We start from the raw sequence: 18023 nt of genomic DNA, 5'->3' as shown, positions 1-18023 counted from the left end.
TTAATACTTTTATTTTGTGTTTGTGCATCTCAAAATGAAGGTTCATAAGATGTTCAAGCATGTGGTGAATTTGTGAAGTTTGACAGTATGGTGCCCTCTGCTGGTGGTCAAATGCATCTCGCAAAGATCCCAGCATGACAGGCTGTGTTCTCTCTGCAGGGGAGGCAGGGGTGAGGCGGGATGTTAGGGTGTTTGTACACTCACCCAACATCCTGACATCCCAACATTCTAATGTAGGAAGTTGTGTTTACAATGTTGGCAGGAAAAGTCCAGTGCCAAGGCAAGTGCCCTCTGACCAACACGACAGCTTTGTAAGCACATTAATAACTGGTACAGCTCACTATTTAGCTACTGAAAATGCCATGAGGTCAAAAACTTGGCAACATTTCATGCATAACCAGCTAGCTAGCTAGCTAGCCATACCGACATTCTGATCGCAATACAATTTTTTTAAAAACATAACTGCAGTTAAAGAACTGTGATTCAATTTCACAAGTCAAATCATAAAGTCTGTTTCCTATCACGTTTTAAAGGAATTGATCCATGAAATTTGAGTGAGTAAATTATTCTGCAACCTATTTTAAGACATTCTTGTTTTAATGAGGTGAAGAGGAAGAGGTGTGGAAAGGAGGAGGGGGGTGGAGAGGTAAAGAAAAGGATGGGGTGGGGGAGAGTCACAGGACACATGGAGGGTGGAGACATGGAGGGTGGAGACATGGAGGGTGGAGAGACAGGTGATCTAGCCAGGTGACCAGCACAGGTGACCAGCACAGGTGACCAGCATTACTTTGTTAGATTCCGCTGTGGAGCAGAAAAAAGTGCTTCTAGAAAACACAGCACAACGTCAGGGATCAGAGGAGCTCAGTTTTAACAGTGGTTCGAGGCAGGCGAACGTATTTACCAGGCACAGAGCAACAACAACAACTTCAAAATAACTACATCTCAGATACCAGGCACGGTATAACAATAATAGTATCACTGACATGGAACATCTCCATGTGCAGACAGAACCCAATGCTCTCATTTCTAGCTTTCTGGGCAGGGGAGACGGGGACAAGAGAAGAGGGGAGCTATGGAAGAGGGAAGAGGAGGGAAAGGAAGAAAAGAGGGAAGTGAGGGAGGAAAAAGGGAGGGAGGGGGAGGCTGTTACAGGGAGACATTGAGCCTGATGACTACATCCTTACATAACCTTCCACTGAGATCTGGATCACTATTCAGACACACCAATCAATAACCTATCAAGACATTACATAGTGTTTTTCTGGTTTATAATGGGAGGGGTCTAGTTAGTACCAGCCCCCCAGCCTAGAACCAGCTAGTCCATGACCTCGAAGCTAGCACAAGCTAGTACACCCCTTTATAACCTGTTACACCAGCCCCCTACTACCAGCCCCTATCCTAGGCAAATCTAATCAAATTTGATTTGAATAGCCCTTTTTACAAGCAATGTCACAGCAGGGTATGTGCCCATGGAACTACACCTAAACTAACCTAGTCCATCCCCCTATCCTAGTCCCACCTAGTCCATCCCCCTATCCTAGTCCATCCCCCTATCCTAGTCCCACCTAGTCCAGCCCCCTAATACTAGCTAGTGCAGCCTATTCTATCAACCCACTGGTAGATGACTGGAAGGGAATCCTTCTGTGTTTGAATGTATTGGTACACTTCCGTCCTGATTCATTTGAACTGTTATTAATGAAGACCAGGACAATGCTGTGTTAGAAACTTCCATGACAATCCACAACAAAGCGTCTTCCGCAACCCTACAGCGGGCCCCCCTGCCCCCCTTCCCGGCCGCACATCTGTACTCTACTCCCTGACACATTTCACTGATTAACTCGCAGATGCCGCACCACGCAGTGCTCTTTTATTCCAGGACATTTAACATCCGGGCATCGAAACATGAGCAGCAAAGACGTGGAATGTCACTTTTTTTTCCTCCTCCAGCGCTGTAATGATATAGAGCAAAGAGCACCGCGATTGGTGGATGCAGGGAAGGAGAAATGTAAAAGCATCGACGGGAGACGTAAAACATATGCGGCTTCAATGACAACGACAAAGACCTCGACCGTCGGGCGCTTACGGTTCAAAAATACGTATTTCCCCACGATCAGCGGTAAGCATTAACGCTAGAATAGTGCGTCGCGGCCAAGTAGAGGTTCACATCAATGCTAAGCGCAAGGAGTACACAATGGTGCTGGCAATATGTGGCTCTCAGACAAACGTAGCTAGCACGGCACGCCTTGGTTGACAGCTGCGGGACCAATGGAAATTCTCATCGACCCAGCTGCGCTACAGAACAGCCAATGAAAAATAGAATGTTTCGGGTCCAATTAATGTTAGGGTGTTGTAGCAGGCGGCCAGCGCTAAACTTCACCAAATAATAGCTGTTTGTATTTTGGCTACTGCAGTAGCCATTTTAGGTAAGTAGGGCTTTTAACTTTTATATTTTTGATCGGTGTTGTGAAGCGCGGTTCCGCGTGTCTGTGCGTCGGTTGACCAGGCTGAAACTCAGGCATCCCTGCTGAATGAACTCCCCAGCTCGTGCCTTTATCAGGATTAAGAAAATGCACGGAGTTTTTTTTTTTCTCCCTGTCTCCCACCCCCTCTAATTTTTTATGCATTTTTCTAAACTGTCATGGCGTTTTTGTGTCCTTGGAAATAAATCCAGTGGTAAAGCGCAGTGTCTGGCCGGTGATGGTGATACCGGTGAGCGTTGTCCGGGCAGGTGAGGTCTATTGCGAGGTGGCGGCTACGTCCCTGAGAAGGAGTTTAGGGGGTGTTCACACGTGTAAGGACTGGAATATATAACATCGATGCAGTGACATTAGAGTTAGCAGCCTGGCTAGCTCCATAGATCGCTATATGAAATAGGACACCTCGGCGCCTATGTTCCTGTTATTTTAAGAGCTGTTTGGTGAAGATCGCGCTCTGAAACACGGGAGAACTTTCCATTAGGAGCCAACTTGTGGCAAATCTATCCTGTACTTAGCGATTGTACTGGTCTCTCTCGCCGTGAGGCACGATCCCTCATATGGCTAGCTAGCTAGCTTCGTGCTAGGTTGCCCTAAGAAGTCAAATATATTTTTTAAGGAAATTCGATGTCAACCTCTGAGTCTGCACACCTTCATAGAGACAATCCAGGTGCAACATCCGCGCTCCTCTCTTCGGCGCGAGACAAAGAGCCTGGTCCGGTGGCGCGCTCTCAGGTAACCTGGCCCACGGACACACCTAGGACATACCTACTTTGCTGGGAAATTCTTTCAGAAAACTCTTTCAACAACAACAACAAAAAATATGTAATAATCACCTACGTTATACTTAGCCTATATGGTAACCCTAACCCAACTATAGTGACACCTAAGTCAAAGGTTAGTAAAGCAAACTAATTAGTCTTGTTGGCTACTTCAGCACGTCATACCGCTGCGTTTCTCATCCAGATTTATCCAGGTGTGTATTGCAGCTGGAACCAACTGCTGCCCAGGGAGTGACTCACATGTAGGCATGCTACTCAAAACACACCCTGCCTCTCTCTTCCCCTGCCTCTCTCTCCATTGCCTCTCTCTGCATCCCTGCCTCTTACTCCCCCTGTCTCTCTCTGCCTCCGGTCTCTCTCTCCCCCTGACCCCACCCCCTCCCCTGGATGTGCCATACACAATGGTGGTACAGGTGTCAGATGGCTGAGCGGTGAGGGAGTAGGGCTAGTAATTAGAAGGTTGCCGGATCGATTCCCCACCATGCCAAATTACGTTGTGTCCTTGGGCAAGGCACTTCACCCTACTTGCCTCGGGGGGAATGTCCCTGTACTTACTGTAAGTCGCTCTGGAGCGTCTGCTAAATGACTAAAATGTAAATGTAGGTGTAGGACATGTTTACACCTGCCCCATAGCAGAATTGAGACGGGATGAGTTTCCGATTCCGTTCTTCAGGTGAATGCATGGGCTGGGTCCAAGGGTCTTAATCCTAATCCCTCGCAACAGAGTTTAAATCCAGGTTTGAATTGAGTTCAGTCCAAATTACGGCATCAGATTTAGACGTGTGCATTACTGAGACTAGCAGAGGTGGGGTAGTATATCTAAATTGCATCTCTTTTACATATCAGAATCAGAATTGTGTTTAATTGACAAGTAAGTGGTCACAAACAAGGAATTGACTTTGGTGGGCAGGTGCATACAGTGAGCATTAAAACATAATGAACAAAAGAAAATGTAGAAAATGTACAACAAAATAAAATAAACTACTGGCAGAGCTATACAATACAAAATAAAATACAATAATAATAAAAATCACAAAATACGGGTTTAATGGAGAATCTGTATTGACAGGGAGATAAGTTTAATCTAAATTAGGGTCTGGGGTCCAGAGTGACACGGTGATTTCATCAGATTAGATCATCCGGACTGAGTCAGTGGCCTACACAGCTTTAACCATCACGGGAAATTCTTTCGTATATTCATATCATTTTACGAAATTTAGAATATTTGTTTTTAACAAATGGTCTGTTGTGTTTTGTCTTCTAGATGCTGATAAGAAATAGAGCGACATGAAAATACACAAGAAGGACAAGCAGGTAGGTTTTATTTTTGGCTTGTATAACACACACACAAACACACGCTCGCACATGCCTACATATATACATGCACACACACACACACACACACACACACACACGCGTCAGCACAAATGCGCACACATGAACACAAACACTCTAACACGCAAACATGTCAACATAAACATGCACACACACACACACACACAGAAAAGACAACAACTAAAAGTAAACAGTCAGAGGAACCGTGAGATTCAGTGCAACGTGCTCATGCCCCCAGGCCTGTCACCATACTGTTAGCCTGAATATCCATCGCGATGACTCCACTCTGCCTCCACTCTGCCTCTAACGGAGCCCTGAAGTGAGTCACACCTGGAGGGCTGGGCGGGCAGCTGCAAATGCTAGCCTTACAGGCTACTGTATAAAGGACATGCTAACAGCCTTACAGGCTACTGTATAGAGGACATGCTAACAGCCTTACAGGCTACTGTATAGAGGACATGCTAACAGCCTTACAGGCTACTGTATAAAGGACATGCTAACAGCCTTACAGGCTACTGTATAAAGGACATGCTAACAGCCTTACAGGCTACTGTATAGAGGACATGCTAACAGCCTTACAGGCTACTGTATAGAGGACATGCTAACAGCCTTACAGGCTACTGTATAGAGGACATGCCAGCATTCAGAGTCAACTTGCTAGCCTTGCATGCTACTATAAAGTGGACATGCTAGCCTTACAGGCTACTGTACAGTGGACATGGTAGCCTCACATGCAACCACCCTAAAAGACTGAGATAATTTAACCTGAGACCTAACAATTCATCCATGTCAGCATGTTAGCATCTAACCGGAAGTGCTAAAAATAATAGCGTATAAACTGAGGGCGTCTATAGACAGTTTCCTGAGCAGTCGAATTATGTCAGAAACGTGAACTACCTCAGTAATAGTCGTGCAATTGTACTTAAGCTATGTAATTAATTAATGTAGTTAATTAAATTGTAGATGCATAGAAAACTGTTGTGATATTTATTTTCCTTAAAAGAGGTTTATTTTTTATGTAAAAAAACACCTTTCAATATTTGATGCCTGTAGGTTGATTAGCTTTTTTTATTCCATTATTGTAATAAGGATGGAGAACAGTAGGAAGCACAGTGGCAGAACAGTAGGAAGAACATACTCTGATGAAATTGGTTCATGTGAACATGAGAGAACCACAATGTTTGTTTAAAGAAAGGGGTGATTATGATTGGTAGTCATTGAAAGTCGTGATAAAGTTATGGAATCTCACATTGGTCCTTGAGTGTTATTCCAGAGGAAAACAACAGAAGACAAGACTCAAGTTTCAGCATCGACAACAAAGTTTGGTTAGTTAATAATTCTACTGGGATCTACAGTGTGTTTCACTCCCTCTGAGGGAATTTCTCAGTAATATTTACAGCTCAGACAACAGCGGCCCCCTCTGTCGCTCGCTGACACACCTCCCTCCCTCCCTCCTTCCCTATCCAGCCTCCATCCCTCCTTCCCTATCCAGCCTCCATCCCTCCTTCCCTCCCTCCTTCCCTATCCAGCCTCCATCCCTCCTTCCCTATCCAGCCTCCATCCCTCCTTCCCTATCCAGCCTCCCTCCCTCCCTCCCTCCCTCCCTCCCTCCCTCCCTCCCTCCCTCCCTCCCTCCCTCCCTCCCTCCCTCCCTCCCTCCCTCCCTCCCTCCCTCCCTCCCTCCCTCCCTCCCTCCCTCCCTCCCTCCCTCCCTCCCTCCCTCCCTCCCTCCCTCCCTCCCTCCCTCCCTCCCTCCCTCCCTCCCTCCCTCCCTCCCTCCCTCCCTCCCTCCCTCCCTCCCTCCCTCCCTCCCTCCCTCCCTCCCTAGAAGTAAAACCTTCCATACACATTAACCTAGCCTACCATTGAGAGCTGTTGTAAACATTAGCCTAGCTTGGCATTGAGAGCTCCCATACACGTTAGCTTAGCCTAGCCTTAAGAGCTACCGTAAACATTATCCTAGCTTGGCATTGAAAGTTCCCATACACGTTAGCCTACCTACTACAGAGATTCTGGTGATGAGTTAGCTGGCGTGGAAGCAGCATTGACGTGATTGCAGCAAAGTGTTAGCATTGGTGAACAAGGCAGACACTGATATTGATTCATAGGGAATGTGATTGCAGGCAAGTCTCTACGTGGTTGACTGAACTGGCCCAACACTGCAGTCTGCGGCGGTGTGTGTCTGTGTGTGTGTGTGTAATTAGTCATGAAAGCACTCATGCAGGTGTGTGTGTACCGGTGCTTTGGCTGCAGGTGTGTGCTCGCTCATTTGCTTTTGGGTTATGTTGAGTCCTAGACTCGTCGCTGATGTGGGACGGAGGGTAGTTTCTCTCCTGGCTACAGCGTCACCTCTGCTTTGCTTCCTGTATCAAACCTAGCAGGTGTTTCAGAAGCAAATGCTGTATTTATTTGAATGTATTTATTTATTTTCCGACTAATATTTCAAGGACAGGTGAAAATCAACATTGATACACATGCTAACAAAATGACCATGAAGTCTCATTTTAATGTGTTGATTGTTGAATGTGAGGCCAATTAGTGTGATCTCTTTTGGGTTAAACTCCTCGTATCCCACACCATCCTACCAAGGCGCTGTGTGCTCTAGTTTCCACTGAGCAGGTGATGCAGATCTAGTCTAAACAGGAACATTGAACTTTCAATGTCAAAGCTTTCATTAAGAGAGCTCAAATCTGCTTGGGTGTGTGTATGTGTGTACATAATGTTTGTGTGTCTATGTTAGGTCTGTGTGTGTGCTATTACGGTGCCTGTGTGTGTACTTTGTGTGTGTTAAGTCTGTCTGTGTTATGTCTATATCTGCATGTGTGTGTGTGTCATATTAGTGTGTGTTATTACTTTGGCTGTGCATATAAAGGTCTCTCTACTTATTCACAGTGTTATGTCTGTGTTATGTCTGTGTCAGTATGTTTATTATATGTGTTGCATGTGTGTATTATGTGGGTTATGTCTGAGTGATGGCCCATAGGATACAGAAATGTCCCTCCTTAATGCTCTTTCAGTTGGAGAGCTGTGTAAGAAGTTACCAGTTGTGTAGGAGGGTACCAGGTGTGTAGAGAGGTACCAGGTGTGTATGAGGGTACCAGGTGTAGAGAGGTACCAGGTGTGTATTAGGGTACCAGGTGTGTAGAGAGGTACCAGGTGTGTAGAGAGGTACCAGGTGTGTATGAGGGTAACACGGTGTGTAGAGAGGTACCAGGTTTGTAGAGAGGTACCAGGTGTGTAGAGAGGTACCAGGTGTGTATGAGGGTACCAGGTGTGTATGAGGGTACCAGGTGTGTAGAGAGGTACCAGGTGTGTAGAGAGGTACCAGGTGTATATGAGGGTACCAGGTGTGTAGAGAGGTACCAGGTGTGTAGAGAGGTACCAGGTGTGTATGAGGGTACCAGGTGTGTAAAGGGGTACCAGTTGTGTAGAGAGGTACCAGGTGTGTATGACGGTACCAGGTGTGTAGAGAGGTACCAGGTGTGTATGAGGGTACCAGGTGTGTATGAGGGTACCAGGTGTGTTGAGAGGTACCAGGTGTGTATGAGGGTACCAGGTGTGTAGAGAGGTACCAGGTGTGTATGAGGGTACCAGGTGTGTAGAGAGGTACCAGGTGTGTAGCCCTACAGCCTTTGTCAGGTCGGAACAGAGTAGTCTAGCGCCCGGCAATGAAAGGGTTACCATGGAGACTGCATGTGTACGTTTGCAGCTCCCCGCAGCTTGGTACAGAGCCTGTTTCCGTGGCGACGGCCCTGATTCCAACTGGCATGGTGTGTGTGTGTGTGTGTGATTCATTGACATGATCCTCATACCTGTGTGAGGCTGTGGATCCATGCATTAGCCACGCTGTGCTATCTGCAGCTAGGCTAGTGAGTTAGCCTTCATCTAGCTAGGCTTCTCTCTCGCTCTCTCTCTCTGTCTCTCACTCACACACTCACCCCTCTGTGGTTGACCTTTCCAGTATGAGCTGGTAGAGGTCACGCAGAGGTTATGTCGGGGTCATGCAGTGGTGGTGAACAGCAGTCAGATGTGAAGCAGAACAGGAGACCCTGGTCTGAAGAGAAGGAGGTCACCTGATTCCCACAAACCCTCACTATCTTTCAGAGTACAGCAACTGTTGTTGTTGATGATGATGATGATAAGTTTGTCTAAATGTAACCCTTTCTCCTCTCTTCCTTCCTCTTCTCTCCTCTCTTCCCTCCCTTTCTCTTCTCTCCTCTTCTCTTCTCTCTTCCCTTCTCTCCCCTCCTCTCCTTTCTTCTCTCTCTCCTCTCCTCTCCTCTCTTCCCTCCTCTCCTCTCCTCTCCCCCCTCTCATCTCCTCCCTTCTCCTCTCCTCTCCTCTCCTCTCCTCTCAGATGCCCAGTGGTCAGATCCTAAAGCACACTCCAGCCCCAGCAGCCTCCACTGCCCCCGACCACGCACAGACTCCATTACCCAGAAGCACCCTGGGCTCCAAGGACCAGCTCCGCCTCCTGGCCGGGACCACTAATCACTGCATGGCCCACGCTAAGCATGCTGGGATGGGTGAGGAAGGGGCCAGCCGGGGGGTCCCGTGCCCTCCTTCCTCCCCCTGAGCGAGGAGGATGATGGGGGGGGAGGGGCGCGGGTGAAGAAGAAACGGAAGAAAAAAAACAAGCAGGAGAAGAGGGCAGAGAGGGAGAGCAAACCAAAGAAGAAGAGGGAGCCGAGAGAAGGGAAGGAGGTGCTTCCCAGGAAGAGCAAGGAGGCCCGGGGGGGCAGAGACCAGAGGGAGGTGAAGGAGGCCCGGGGGGGCAGAGACCAGAGGGAGGTGAAGGAGCGGAGGGAGGTGAAGGAGCGGAGGGAGGTGAAGGAGGTGAAGAGAGCCGCGGAGGTCAAGCCCCCGGGGCCGGCCAAGAGGGGCAGGAAACCGAAGGTCAAAGTGCTTCCTCCAGTCCCGCCCCCTGTCCCCAGCCCAGTTCCAGCCCCGCCCCTCATCCTGGTCCCCGTACCCACCCCCCCCACCCCCAAACCAAGGGGGCGCAAGCCCAGGTGAGGGGGGGGGTCGGGAAGCCACAGAGGGCAGGACGTGGGGGGAGGAGGAGAGAAAAGGAAGAGAGAGAGAGGCATGTCTGTTCTATGTGATCTGCTGTATCTGTCCTCTTAACAGTGTTCTGTGCGTGTGGGTATGTGTGTGTATGCGTGTGTGTGTGTACGTGTGTGTGTTCCAGAGAGCAAGGCGCGGTGCCGGTGGAGAAGAAGAAGAAAGGGAAGAGGAAAAGGGAGGTTGTGCCGGCGAGAGAGCGTGAGGCGGAGGTGGAGAGGGAGGGGGGGGAGAGTGAGGAGGAGGCTGGGGGGGGAGCTGGGGTCCTTGGGGGTGAGGAGAGCACAGACCCCCTGGACAACACGGTGAGGCTCCTGCTCAGAGCCAAAGTCAAACTGAACACATGAATTTCAGCCCCACGCCTTCAGCTTTTTTTTTTTTTTTTTACTCAACACGTACCTTCTCTCTTTCCTCCATCATTCCTCGTTCTCTCCTCCTTGTATCCCTCCTCTCTTCCCTCCTTCCTCTCCTCTCCTCCCTCCACCCTTCCTCTCCTCCCTCCTGCCTGGTAGAAGCGTCGTTCTGGCCGGCAGGTGAAGAGGAGGAAGTACAACGAGGATGTGGACTTCAAGGTGGTGGATGATGATGGAGAGACCATCGCTGTCCTGGGAGCAGGACGCATCCCTGCCCTCAACGCCGCTACCCTGGCATGGCAGGCAGAGGTACCCTCTCCTTCTCCGCTCTCTCTCTCCCCCTCTCTCCTCTCTTCTCTCCACTCTGTAGTAGAGTTCTGAGTCAGTAATGCCCTCTCTCCTCTCCACTCTGTAGTAGAGTTCTGAGTCACTAATGCCCTCTCTCCTCTCCACTCTGTAGTAGAGTTCGGAGTCAGTAATGCCCTCTCTCCTCTCTCCTCTCCACTCTGTAGTAGAGTTCTGAGTCACTAATGCCCTCTCTTCTCTCCTCTCCTCTCCTCTCCACTCTGTAGTAGAGTTCTGAGTCAGTAATGCCCTCTCTCCTCTCCACTCTGTAGTAGAGTTCGGAGTCAGTAATGCCCTCTCTCCTCTCCACTCTGTAGTAGAGTTCGGAGTCAGTAATGCCCTCTCTCCTCTCCTCTCTGTAGTAGAGTTCTGAGTCACTAATGCCCTCTCTCCTCTCCTCTCCACTCTGTAGTAGAGTTCTGAGTCAGTAATGCCCTCTCTCCTTCCAGGAACCACCTGAGGATGAAGCCAACATCATTGAGAAAATCCTGTCTGTTCGAACAGTCAAGAAAGAGGTACACACACACAAGCTGAACACACACACACACACACTCCAAAAACACATGCGGTCTGGATTTGATATTAAATGCTTGCCTCTTTCCCCCCTTTCTCTCTGTCTCTCTCTCTCATCTCTCTCTCTCTCTGTCTCTCTCTCTCATCTCTCTCTCTCTCTCTCATCTCTCTCTCTCTCTCTCTCTCATCTCTCTCCCTCTCTCTCATCTCACTCTCTCCCCCCCCCTCTCTCTCTCTCTCTCTCTCTCTCTCTCTCTCTCCCCTTTCGCTCTCTCTCTCCCCCCTCTCTCTCTCTCTCTCTCTCTCTCTCCTTCGCTCTCTCTCTCTCTCCCCCCCTCTCTCTCTCCCTCTCTCTCTCTCTCTCTCTCTCTCTCTCTCTCTCTCTCTCTCTCTCTCTCTCTCTCTCTCTCTCTCTCCAGGGTCTGAGCCCATCAGAGGAAGAGGCAGAGGAGTTTTTCGTCAAGTACAGGAACTTGTAAGTCTGACCGGAGCCTAAACACACATCTCATCTGGGTTAAATACTAGTAGACAAAATAAAATTAATTTGAACTTACTTTGTGCAGTCCTTCTTTAAGTAGGCTTCACAGATGCCCACAGATCAGCACCTGTAATCAACCTAAACCCTCAAAGAATAGAAAAGAAAACCTATGATGATGACCTAAACCTAAAAACCTCGTTCTTGTTGACTCTTGTTGTTGACTCTTGCTGTTGTTGACTCTTGTTGTTGACTCTTGTTGTTGTTGTGTGAGCAGCTCCTACCTGCACTGTAAGTGGGCCAGTCTGGAGGAGCTGGAGAAGGACCCCCGGATCCACCAGAAGATCAAACGTTTCAGAGCCAAACAGGCTCAGATGAAGCACATCTTCACCGAGGTCTGATTCCTTTTCCACCTGCTCTCTGCACCTCCTCTCTGCTCCTCCCCTCGGCACCTTCTTTCCTCTCATATTAACACAGGGATCTCTTTCCAAACAGTACAGCTTCCAGAATTAAAAGGTCTCTTTTCTCTCTGCTCTCCTTCCCCCCCCCTCCCTCTCCTCCTCTTCTTCCCCTTCCCTCTCCTCCTCTCCTTCCCCCTCCCTCCCTCTCCTCCCCCTCTCTCTCTCATATCCTCCCCCCTCCCTTTCCTCCCTCTCCTTCCCCCTTCCTTCCCTCTCTTCCCCCCTCCCTCCCTCCCTCCCTCCCTCCCTCCCTCCCTCCCTCCCTCCCTCCCTCCCTCCCTCCCTCCCTCCCTCCCTCCCTCTCCTCCCACCTTCCTCCCTCCCTCTCCTCCTCTCCTCCCCCCTCCCTCTCCTCCCCCCTCCCTCTCTCGCCTCCTCTCCTCCCCCTCCCTCTCTTCCTCTCCTCCCCCTCCCTCTCCTCCTCTCCTCCTCTCCTCCCCCCTCCCTCTCCTCCTCTCCTCCCCCTCCCTCTCCTCCTCTCCTCCCCCTCCCTCTCCTCCTCTCCTCCTCTCCTCCTCTCCTCTTCTCCCCCCTCCCTCTCCTCCTCTCCTCCTCTCCTCTTCTCCCCCTCCCTCTCCTCCTCTCCTCCCCCCTCCCTCTCCTCCTCTCCTCCCCCCTCCCTCTCCTCCTCTCCTCCCCCCTCCCTCTCCTCCTCTCCCCAGCCTGATGAGGACATGTTTAACCCAGATTACCTTGAGGTGGACAGAGTTCTTGAGGTGGCCGTCACCACCGATGCAGACACTGGAGAGGTGAGGACACATGCACACTCTCACACACACACACACACACACACCAAGGCTGCTGGTATGATCTACAATTGAGCCATTTCTATCGGTCTGCTCCTTTACAATGCATTGCTGTGTGTGTGTGTGTGTGTGTGTGTGCCTGTGTGTGTGCCTGTGCCTGTGTGTGTGCCTGTGTGTGTGCCTGTGTGTGTGTGCCTGTGCCTGTGCCTGTGTGTGTGTGTGTGTGCAGGAGGTTACCCACTACCTGGTGAAGTGGTGTTCACTGTCCTATGAGGAGGCCACCTGGGAGCTTCAGGAGGACGTGGACCCTGGGAAGATCCTGGAGTTTGAGGAAATCCAGAAACTACCCGACCTCAAACATGTGGTGAGCCTGACCTCTGACCCCTTGACCTCTGACCCCTAGCTCCGCGACCCTGTGACCCCCAGGGTTCTATCCCTCTGAGCCCCCAAGGTCCAAGACCTCTGACCCCTTGCCCTCTGACCCCAAGCCCTGTGACCTTTAACCCTTGACCCTAACCCTGGCTCTCTGTGTGTATCCAGGAGAGGCCTCCCCCAGAGAAGTGGCAGAAGCTGGACAACTCGAGAGATTATCGCAACGGTAACCAGCTGAGAGAGTACCAGCTGGAGGGGATGAACTGGCTGCTCTTCAACTGGTACAACAGGTAAGCTAGCAGGCTAACTGATAGGCTAGCTGGTAGATCAGGCTCTAACAGGTAAGCTAGCAGGCTAACTGATATGCTAACTGGCTAATTGCTAGATCAGGCTCTAGCAGTTAAGATAGCAGGCTATCTGGTGCAACAGGTGTGATAGCTCACTACCTGATGACGGTACTGTACACTTTGCCCTCCCCCACCTCAGGAAGAACTGCATCCTGGCAGATGAGATGGGTCTGGGGAAGACCATCCAGTCCATCACCTTCCTGTACGAGATCTTCTCCATGGGGCTCCGGGGCCCCTTCCTCATCATCGCCCCCCTGTCCACCATCACCAACTGGGAGAGGGAGTTCCGCACATGGACGCCCATCAACGTGATTGTGTACCACGGCTCCCAGATCAGCCGGCAGATGATCCTGCAGTACGAGATGTACCACAAAGACCCGCAGGTATGGAGTGTGTATGTGCGTGTGTTGAAGTCATTGCATGTTGGTGTGTGTTGTAGTGTGTGTTGGAGTGTGTGTGTCGCAGCAAGAGTGCGCGTGTTGGTAAAAACCCTGCCGTTTTGCCAGGGCAATCCCATCGGCGGCGTGCTGAAGTTCCACGGAGTGATCACCACGTTTGAGATGATCATGGCCGACTGCCCGGAGCTGAGGAAGACCCACTGGTGCTGTGTGGTCATCGACGAGGCCCACAGGCTCAAGAACAGGAACTGCAAACTGCTGGAGGGGCTCAAGATGATGAACCTGGTGAGATGCTGTGGGGGGGCTGGGTGGGTGGGTGGTTTACTAACTGGGAGGCTGGTTGGGTGGCTGACTGGCTAGCTAGCTGGTTTACTGACTGGCTGGCTAGTTTACTGGCTGGCTAGTTTACTGGCTGGCTGGTTAACTGGCTGGCTGTTTTACTGGCTGTTTTACTGCCTGGCTGGTTGAGTGACTGGCTGGCTGGTTTACTGACTGCCTGGATGTCTAGATTCCTGCATGTCCTGTTCCAGGCCTTTCTGACTGGTCCATTTCTCCACGTTCTCCTGCAGGAACACAAGGTTCTCTTGACAGGAACGCCCCTGCAGAACTCTGTAGAGGAACTCTTCAGCCTGTTGAACTTCCTGGAGCCTCTGCAGTTCCCCTCGGAGACCAGCTTCCTGGACGAGTTTGGAGACCTGAAGACTGAGGAGCAGGTAGCTCCTTACCTCCTACATCCTAGACCCTAGCTCCTTACCTCCTACATCCTCCACCCTAGCTCCTTACTTCCTACATCCTCCACCCTCGCTCCTTACCTCCTACATCCTCCACCCTTGCTCCTTACCTCCTACATCCTCCACCCTTGCTCCTTACCTCCTACATCCTCCACCCTCGCTCCTTACCTCCTACATCCTCGACTCTCGCTCCTTACCTTCTACATCCTACACCCTAGCTCCTTACCTCCTACAACCTATACCCTCCCCCCTTACCTCCTACACTCTAGTAGGGATGGGCGTGGTTAATCGAATATCCGGATATCCTAAAGTAAGTTAGTATTCGAATACTTTTTTCGAATACTTATGAGCGTAGTTTAATTTAAAAAAACATTTTATTGAAAAACCGTTGCGTCGTGTAGTGAATTCTAATAGTTGTGACGTTAGAAAATGATGAAAACCATCCAAAAAAGGTAGGCTACACCTGTGTTCTGCTGCGAGTCTCCTTTCATTTCATTTGGCGCTACAAGAAGCATAGTGTCCTGGCTAAGCCGTACCTCGCAGCAACCTCAGGTCCTGCAGTCTTTTCTACGCCGGCCTGCTCGTAAATCGACTCCGTACTCGCCTCTCCCCTGAGCATGTTTACATGCTAATTCTCCTGAATAAAAATGCGTATGGCTAATGCACTTGTGGCTTATTTATTTTCTTACCAGTAGCCATGTAGAGCTAGCGTAATCGGCTGTTTATGTTTGCATTGTGTGGTGGCGCACCGTATCCTGTAGGATTCCGGTTCCAAGTTAATATCCAAGTTAATATGCAATAGTTCTCCATGTGTGTCTTTCTTTTTTATCGAGAATAGCCTACCCAATGTGTTTAATTTAGTCCAATGTAGCCTACTTTTTATTTCACATAATAATAGGCTAATCGCTTCTCCGCCAAATTAAGAGCCTACGTCTGAAGGCGCAGCGTTTTTTCAAGTTCATTGTCTTTTCGTCATGTTAATAAATTGATCTTTCATTTGTTTTCTTTATTCAACCCTTATTTAATCTAATAGCTTAACAGTCCCAATTATTGCCAGAATGTGTGGTGGTTCATGTGTTTACTGTATGCTTTGCGTCACGTCAGGCTAATTACATAACGGAACCACATTAACAAAATAGATTATCCGGATATTCGAAAATAATTTCGGATACTATTCGAATAGTGAAATCAGTTAAAATCTCCATCCCTACACTCTAGTAACTCCTCAACTCTAACCTCTAAGTACAACACATAAGCTCTAAACCCTGACTTCTACACCCTATCTCCTACACCCTGATTTCCACACCTTAAATCTCCACTCCAAAACCCTACACCCTAAATCCCAGATCCCCAACCCCTAACCCGCTTTCAAATCTTGAAACTGTACTGATGCCCTTTCTCCTCTCCTCTCTCCCCCTCACTTCCTCTCCTCCATTTTTATCCTTCTCCTATCCTTCCTCTCCTCCTCTCTCCCTCTCCTCCTCACCTCCTCCTCCTTTCTCCTCTCCTCACCTCCTCCAGGTGAAGAAGCTGCAGGCCATCCTGAAGCCCATGATGCTGCGCCGTCTGAAAGACGACGTGGAGAAGAACCTGGCTCCCAAGGAGGAGACCATCATAGAGGTGTGTGTGTGTGTGTGTCTGTCTGAATTTGTGTCTGTGTGTGTGTGTCTGTGTTTACGTGTGTTTCAGAATGGTTATTTCATCAGATGGATTGATCTTTCACTCATACACACACACACTTTCTGCCCAGGTGGAGCTGACCAACATCCAGAAGAAGTACTACCGGGCCATCCTGGAGAAGAACTTCACCTTTTTAGCTAAAGGAGCGGGCCAGGCTAACATGCCCAACCTCATCAACACCATGATGGAGCTGAGGAAGTGCTGCAACCACCCCTACCTGATCACAGGTGTGTAAGCTCCTCCCCTACCTAATCACAGGTGTGTAAGCTCCTCCCCTACCTGATCACAGGTGTGTAAGCTCCTCCCCTACCTGATCACAGGTGTGTAAGCCCCTCCCCTACCTGATCACAGGTGTGTAAGCCCCTCCCCTACCTGATCACAGGTGTGTAAGCCCCTCCCCTACCTGATCACAGGTGTGTAAGCCCCTCCCCTACCTGATCACAGGTGTGTAAGCCCCTACCCTACCTGATCACAGATGTGTGATCTTCCCTCCTTTACACCTCTCCTTCCTCCTCCTCCCCCTTTCCTCTCCCCCTCCTCCCCTTCTCCTCCCCCTTCTCCTCTCCCCCTCCTCTCCCCCTCCTCCTCCCCCCTCCTCCCCCAGGTGCGGAGGAAAAGATCCTGGAGGACTTCAGGAAGGGTGTGAGCAGCGAGGCGTGGGACTTGCAGCTGCAGGCGATGATCCAGGCAGCAGGCAAGCTGGTGCTGATAGACAAGCTGCTGCCCAAGCTGCTGGCAGGGGGCCACAAGGTGCTGGTCTTCTCCCAGATGGTCCGCTGCCTGGACATCCTGGAGGACTACCTCATCCAGAAACGGTGAGGGAGGGGGGAGAGGGAGGAGGACGATGTGGGAAGGGGTGTAAAGTATGGAAGTGGGTAGAGGAGTTGAGGTAGGGGGAGGCGGAGGTGGGGGTGGAGAGAGGGAGGAGGGTTGGGTTGGGAGGAGGGGAGAGAGGGTGTTGTGGGATGAGGAGGGGAGGAGCGTTAATAAGGGACGGGGGTAGAGGTGGGGGGGGTTGAGGTAGGAGGAAAGGGGGGGGGGCAGTAGAGGAAGGAGGAAGAGGAGGGGTATTAAAGAGGAGAGAGGATGGAGGTGGACACAGACAGCTGCATGTCTCTCAAGATCAAAGCTCCTGTCAGAACAGCTCAACCTGACGTGTTGCCCCTCCAGGTACACGTACGAGCGGATCGACGGGCGCGTGCGGGGGAACCTCCGCCAGGCCGCCATTGACCGCTTCTGCAAGCCGGACTCTGACCGCTTTGTCTTCCTGCTTTGCACGCGGGCCGGCGGCCTGGGCATCAACCTCACCGCCGCCGACACCTGCATCATCTTCGACTCAGACTGGAACCCCCAGAACGATCTGCAGGTAGGAGAGGAGGGGGAGAGGAGGGGGAGAGGAGGGGGAAAGGAGGGGGAAAGGAGGGGGAAAGGAGGGAGGGGGAGTAGGACAGGAAGGGGAGGGTGGAGGAAGTGGTGCAGAGCCTGAGACTTTGCTCTCTCTTTGCCCCGCCCAGGCCCAGGCACGCTGCCACCGGATTGGCCAGAGCAAGGCTGTGAAGGTGTACCGACTGATCACCAGGAACTCGTATGAGAGGGAGATGTTCGACAAGGCCAGCCTGAAGCTGGGCCTGGACAAGGCTGTGCTCCAGGACATCAACCGCAAGGGCAGCGTCAACGGGGTGGGTGGTCTCTATGGTAACGCCGTCACTGGATGTCGCTTGTCTCCATGGCGATGGTCTGACAGCGTACGAGGCAGTGTACTAACTAGGGGTAGGGGAAAAAATCCATTCACGTTTGAATCACGATTCAGTTTGCTAGCGATTCAGATTGATTCACAAATTAACGTGAATATACTTTTTTTTAATGATTAATGATTTTTTTGTTTTTTGGGGGGATTAAAAAAATAAAATAATCTTGTGACTCCCAAGAATCGATTTGAATCTAACC

At 50.4% G+C, this 18023-nt stretch overlaps 1 protein-coding gene across 1 annotated transcript in view; it reads left to right on the top strand.

Moving 5' to 3' along the window:
- The first annotated feature begins 2343 nt into the window (after positions 1–2343).
- chd6 (chromodomain helicase DNA binding protein 6) overlaps positions 2344–18023 on the top strand; it is a 30679-nt gene continuing 14999 nt past the window's right edge. The window contains 20 exon segments of the mRNA XM_084705348.1: positions 2344–2728; positions 4521–4570; positions 8949–9161; positions 9164–9603; positions 9783–9960; positions 10168–10317; positions 10803–10868; positions 11286–11341; positions 11619–11736; positions 12465–12551; positions 12778–12912; positions 13089–13210; positions 13407–13650; positions 13774–13950; positions 14235–14378; positions 15918–16016; positions 16147–16303; positions 16681–16891; positions 17247–17442; positions 17591–17755. Of these exon segments, the coding sequence (XP_084561474.1) occupies positions 4544–4570; positions 8949–9161; positions 9164–9603; positions 9783–9960; positions 10168–10317; positions 10803–10868; positions 11286–11341; positions 11619–11736; positions 12465–12551; positions 12778–12912; positions 13089–13210; positions 13407–13650; positions 13774–13950; positions 14235–14378; positions 15918–16016; positions 16147–16303; positions 16681–16891; positions 17247–17442; positions 17591–17755 (2985 nt within the window). The 5' untranslated portion in view covers positions 2344–2728; positions 4521–4543.

The sequence above is a fragment of the Hypomesus nipponensis genome, chromosome 9, assembly GCF_054491055.1.
Source record: "Hypomesus nipponensis isolate SF chromosome 9, ASM5449105v1, whole genome shotgun sequence".
NCBI lineage: Eukaryota > Metazoa > Chordata > Actinopteri > Osmeriformes > Osmeridae > Hypomesus > Hypomesus nipponensis.
This window is presented reverse-complemented; position numbering and strand designations above follow the sequence as displayed.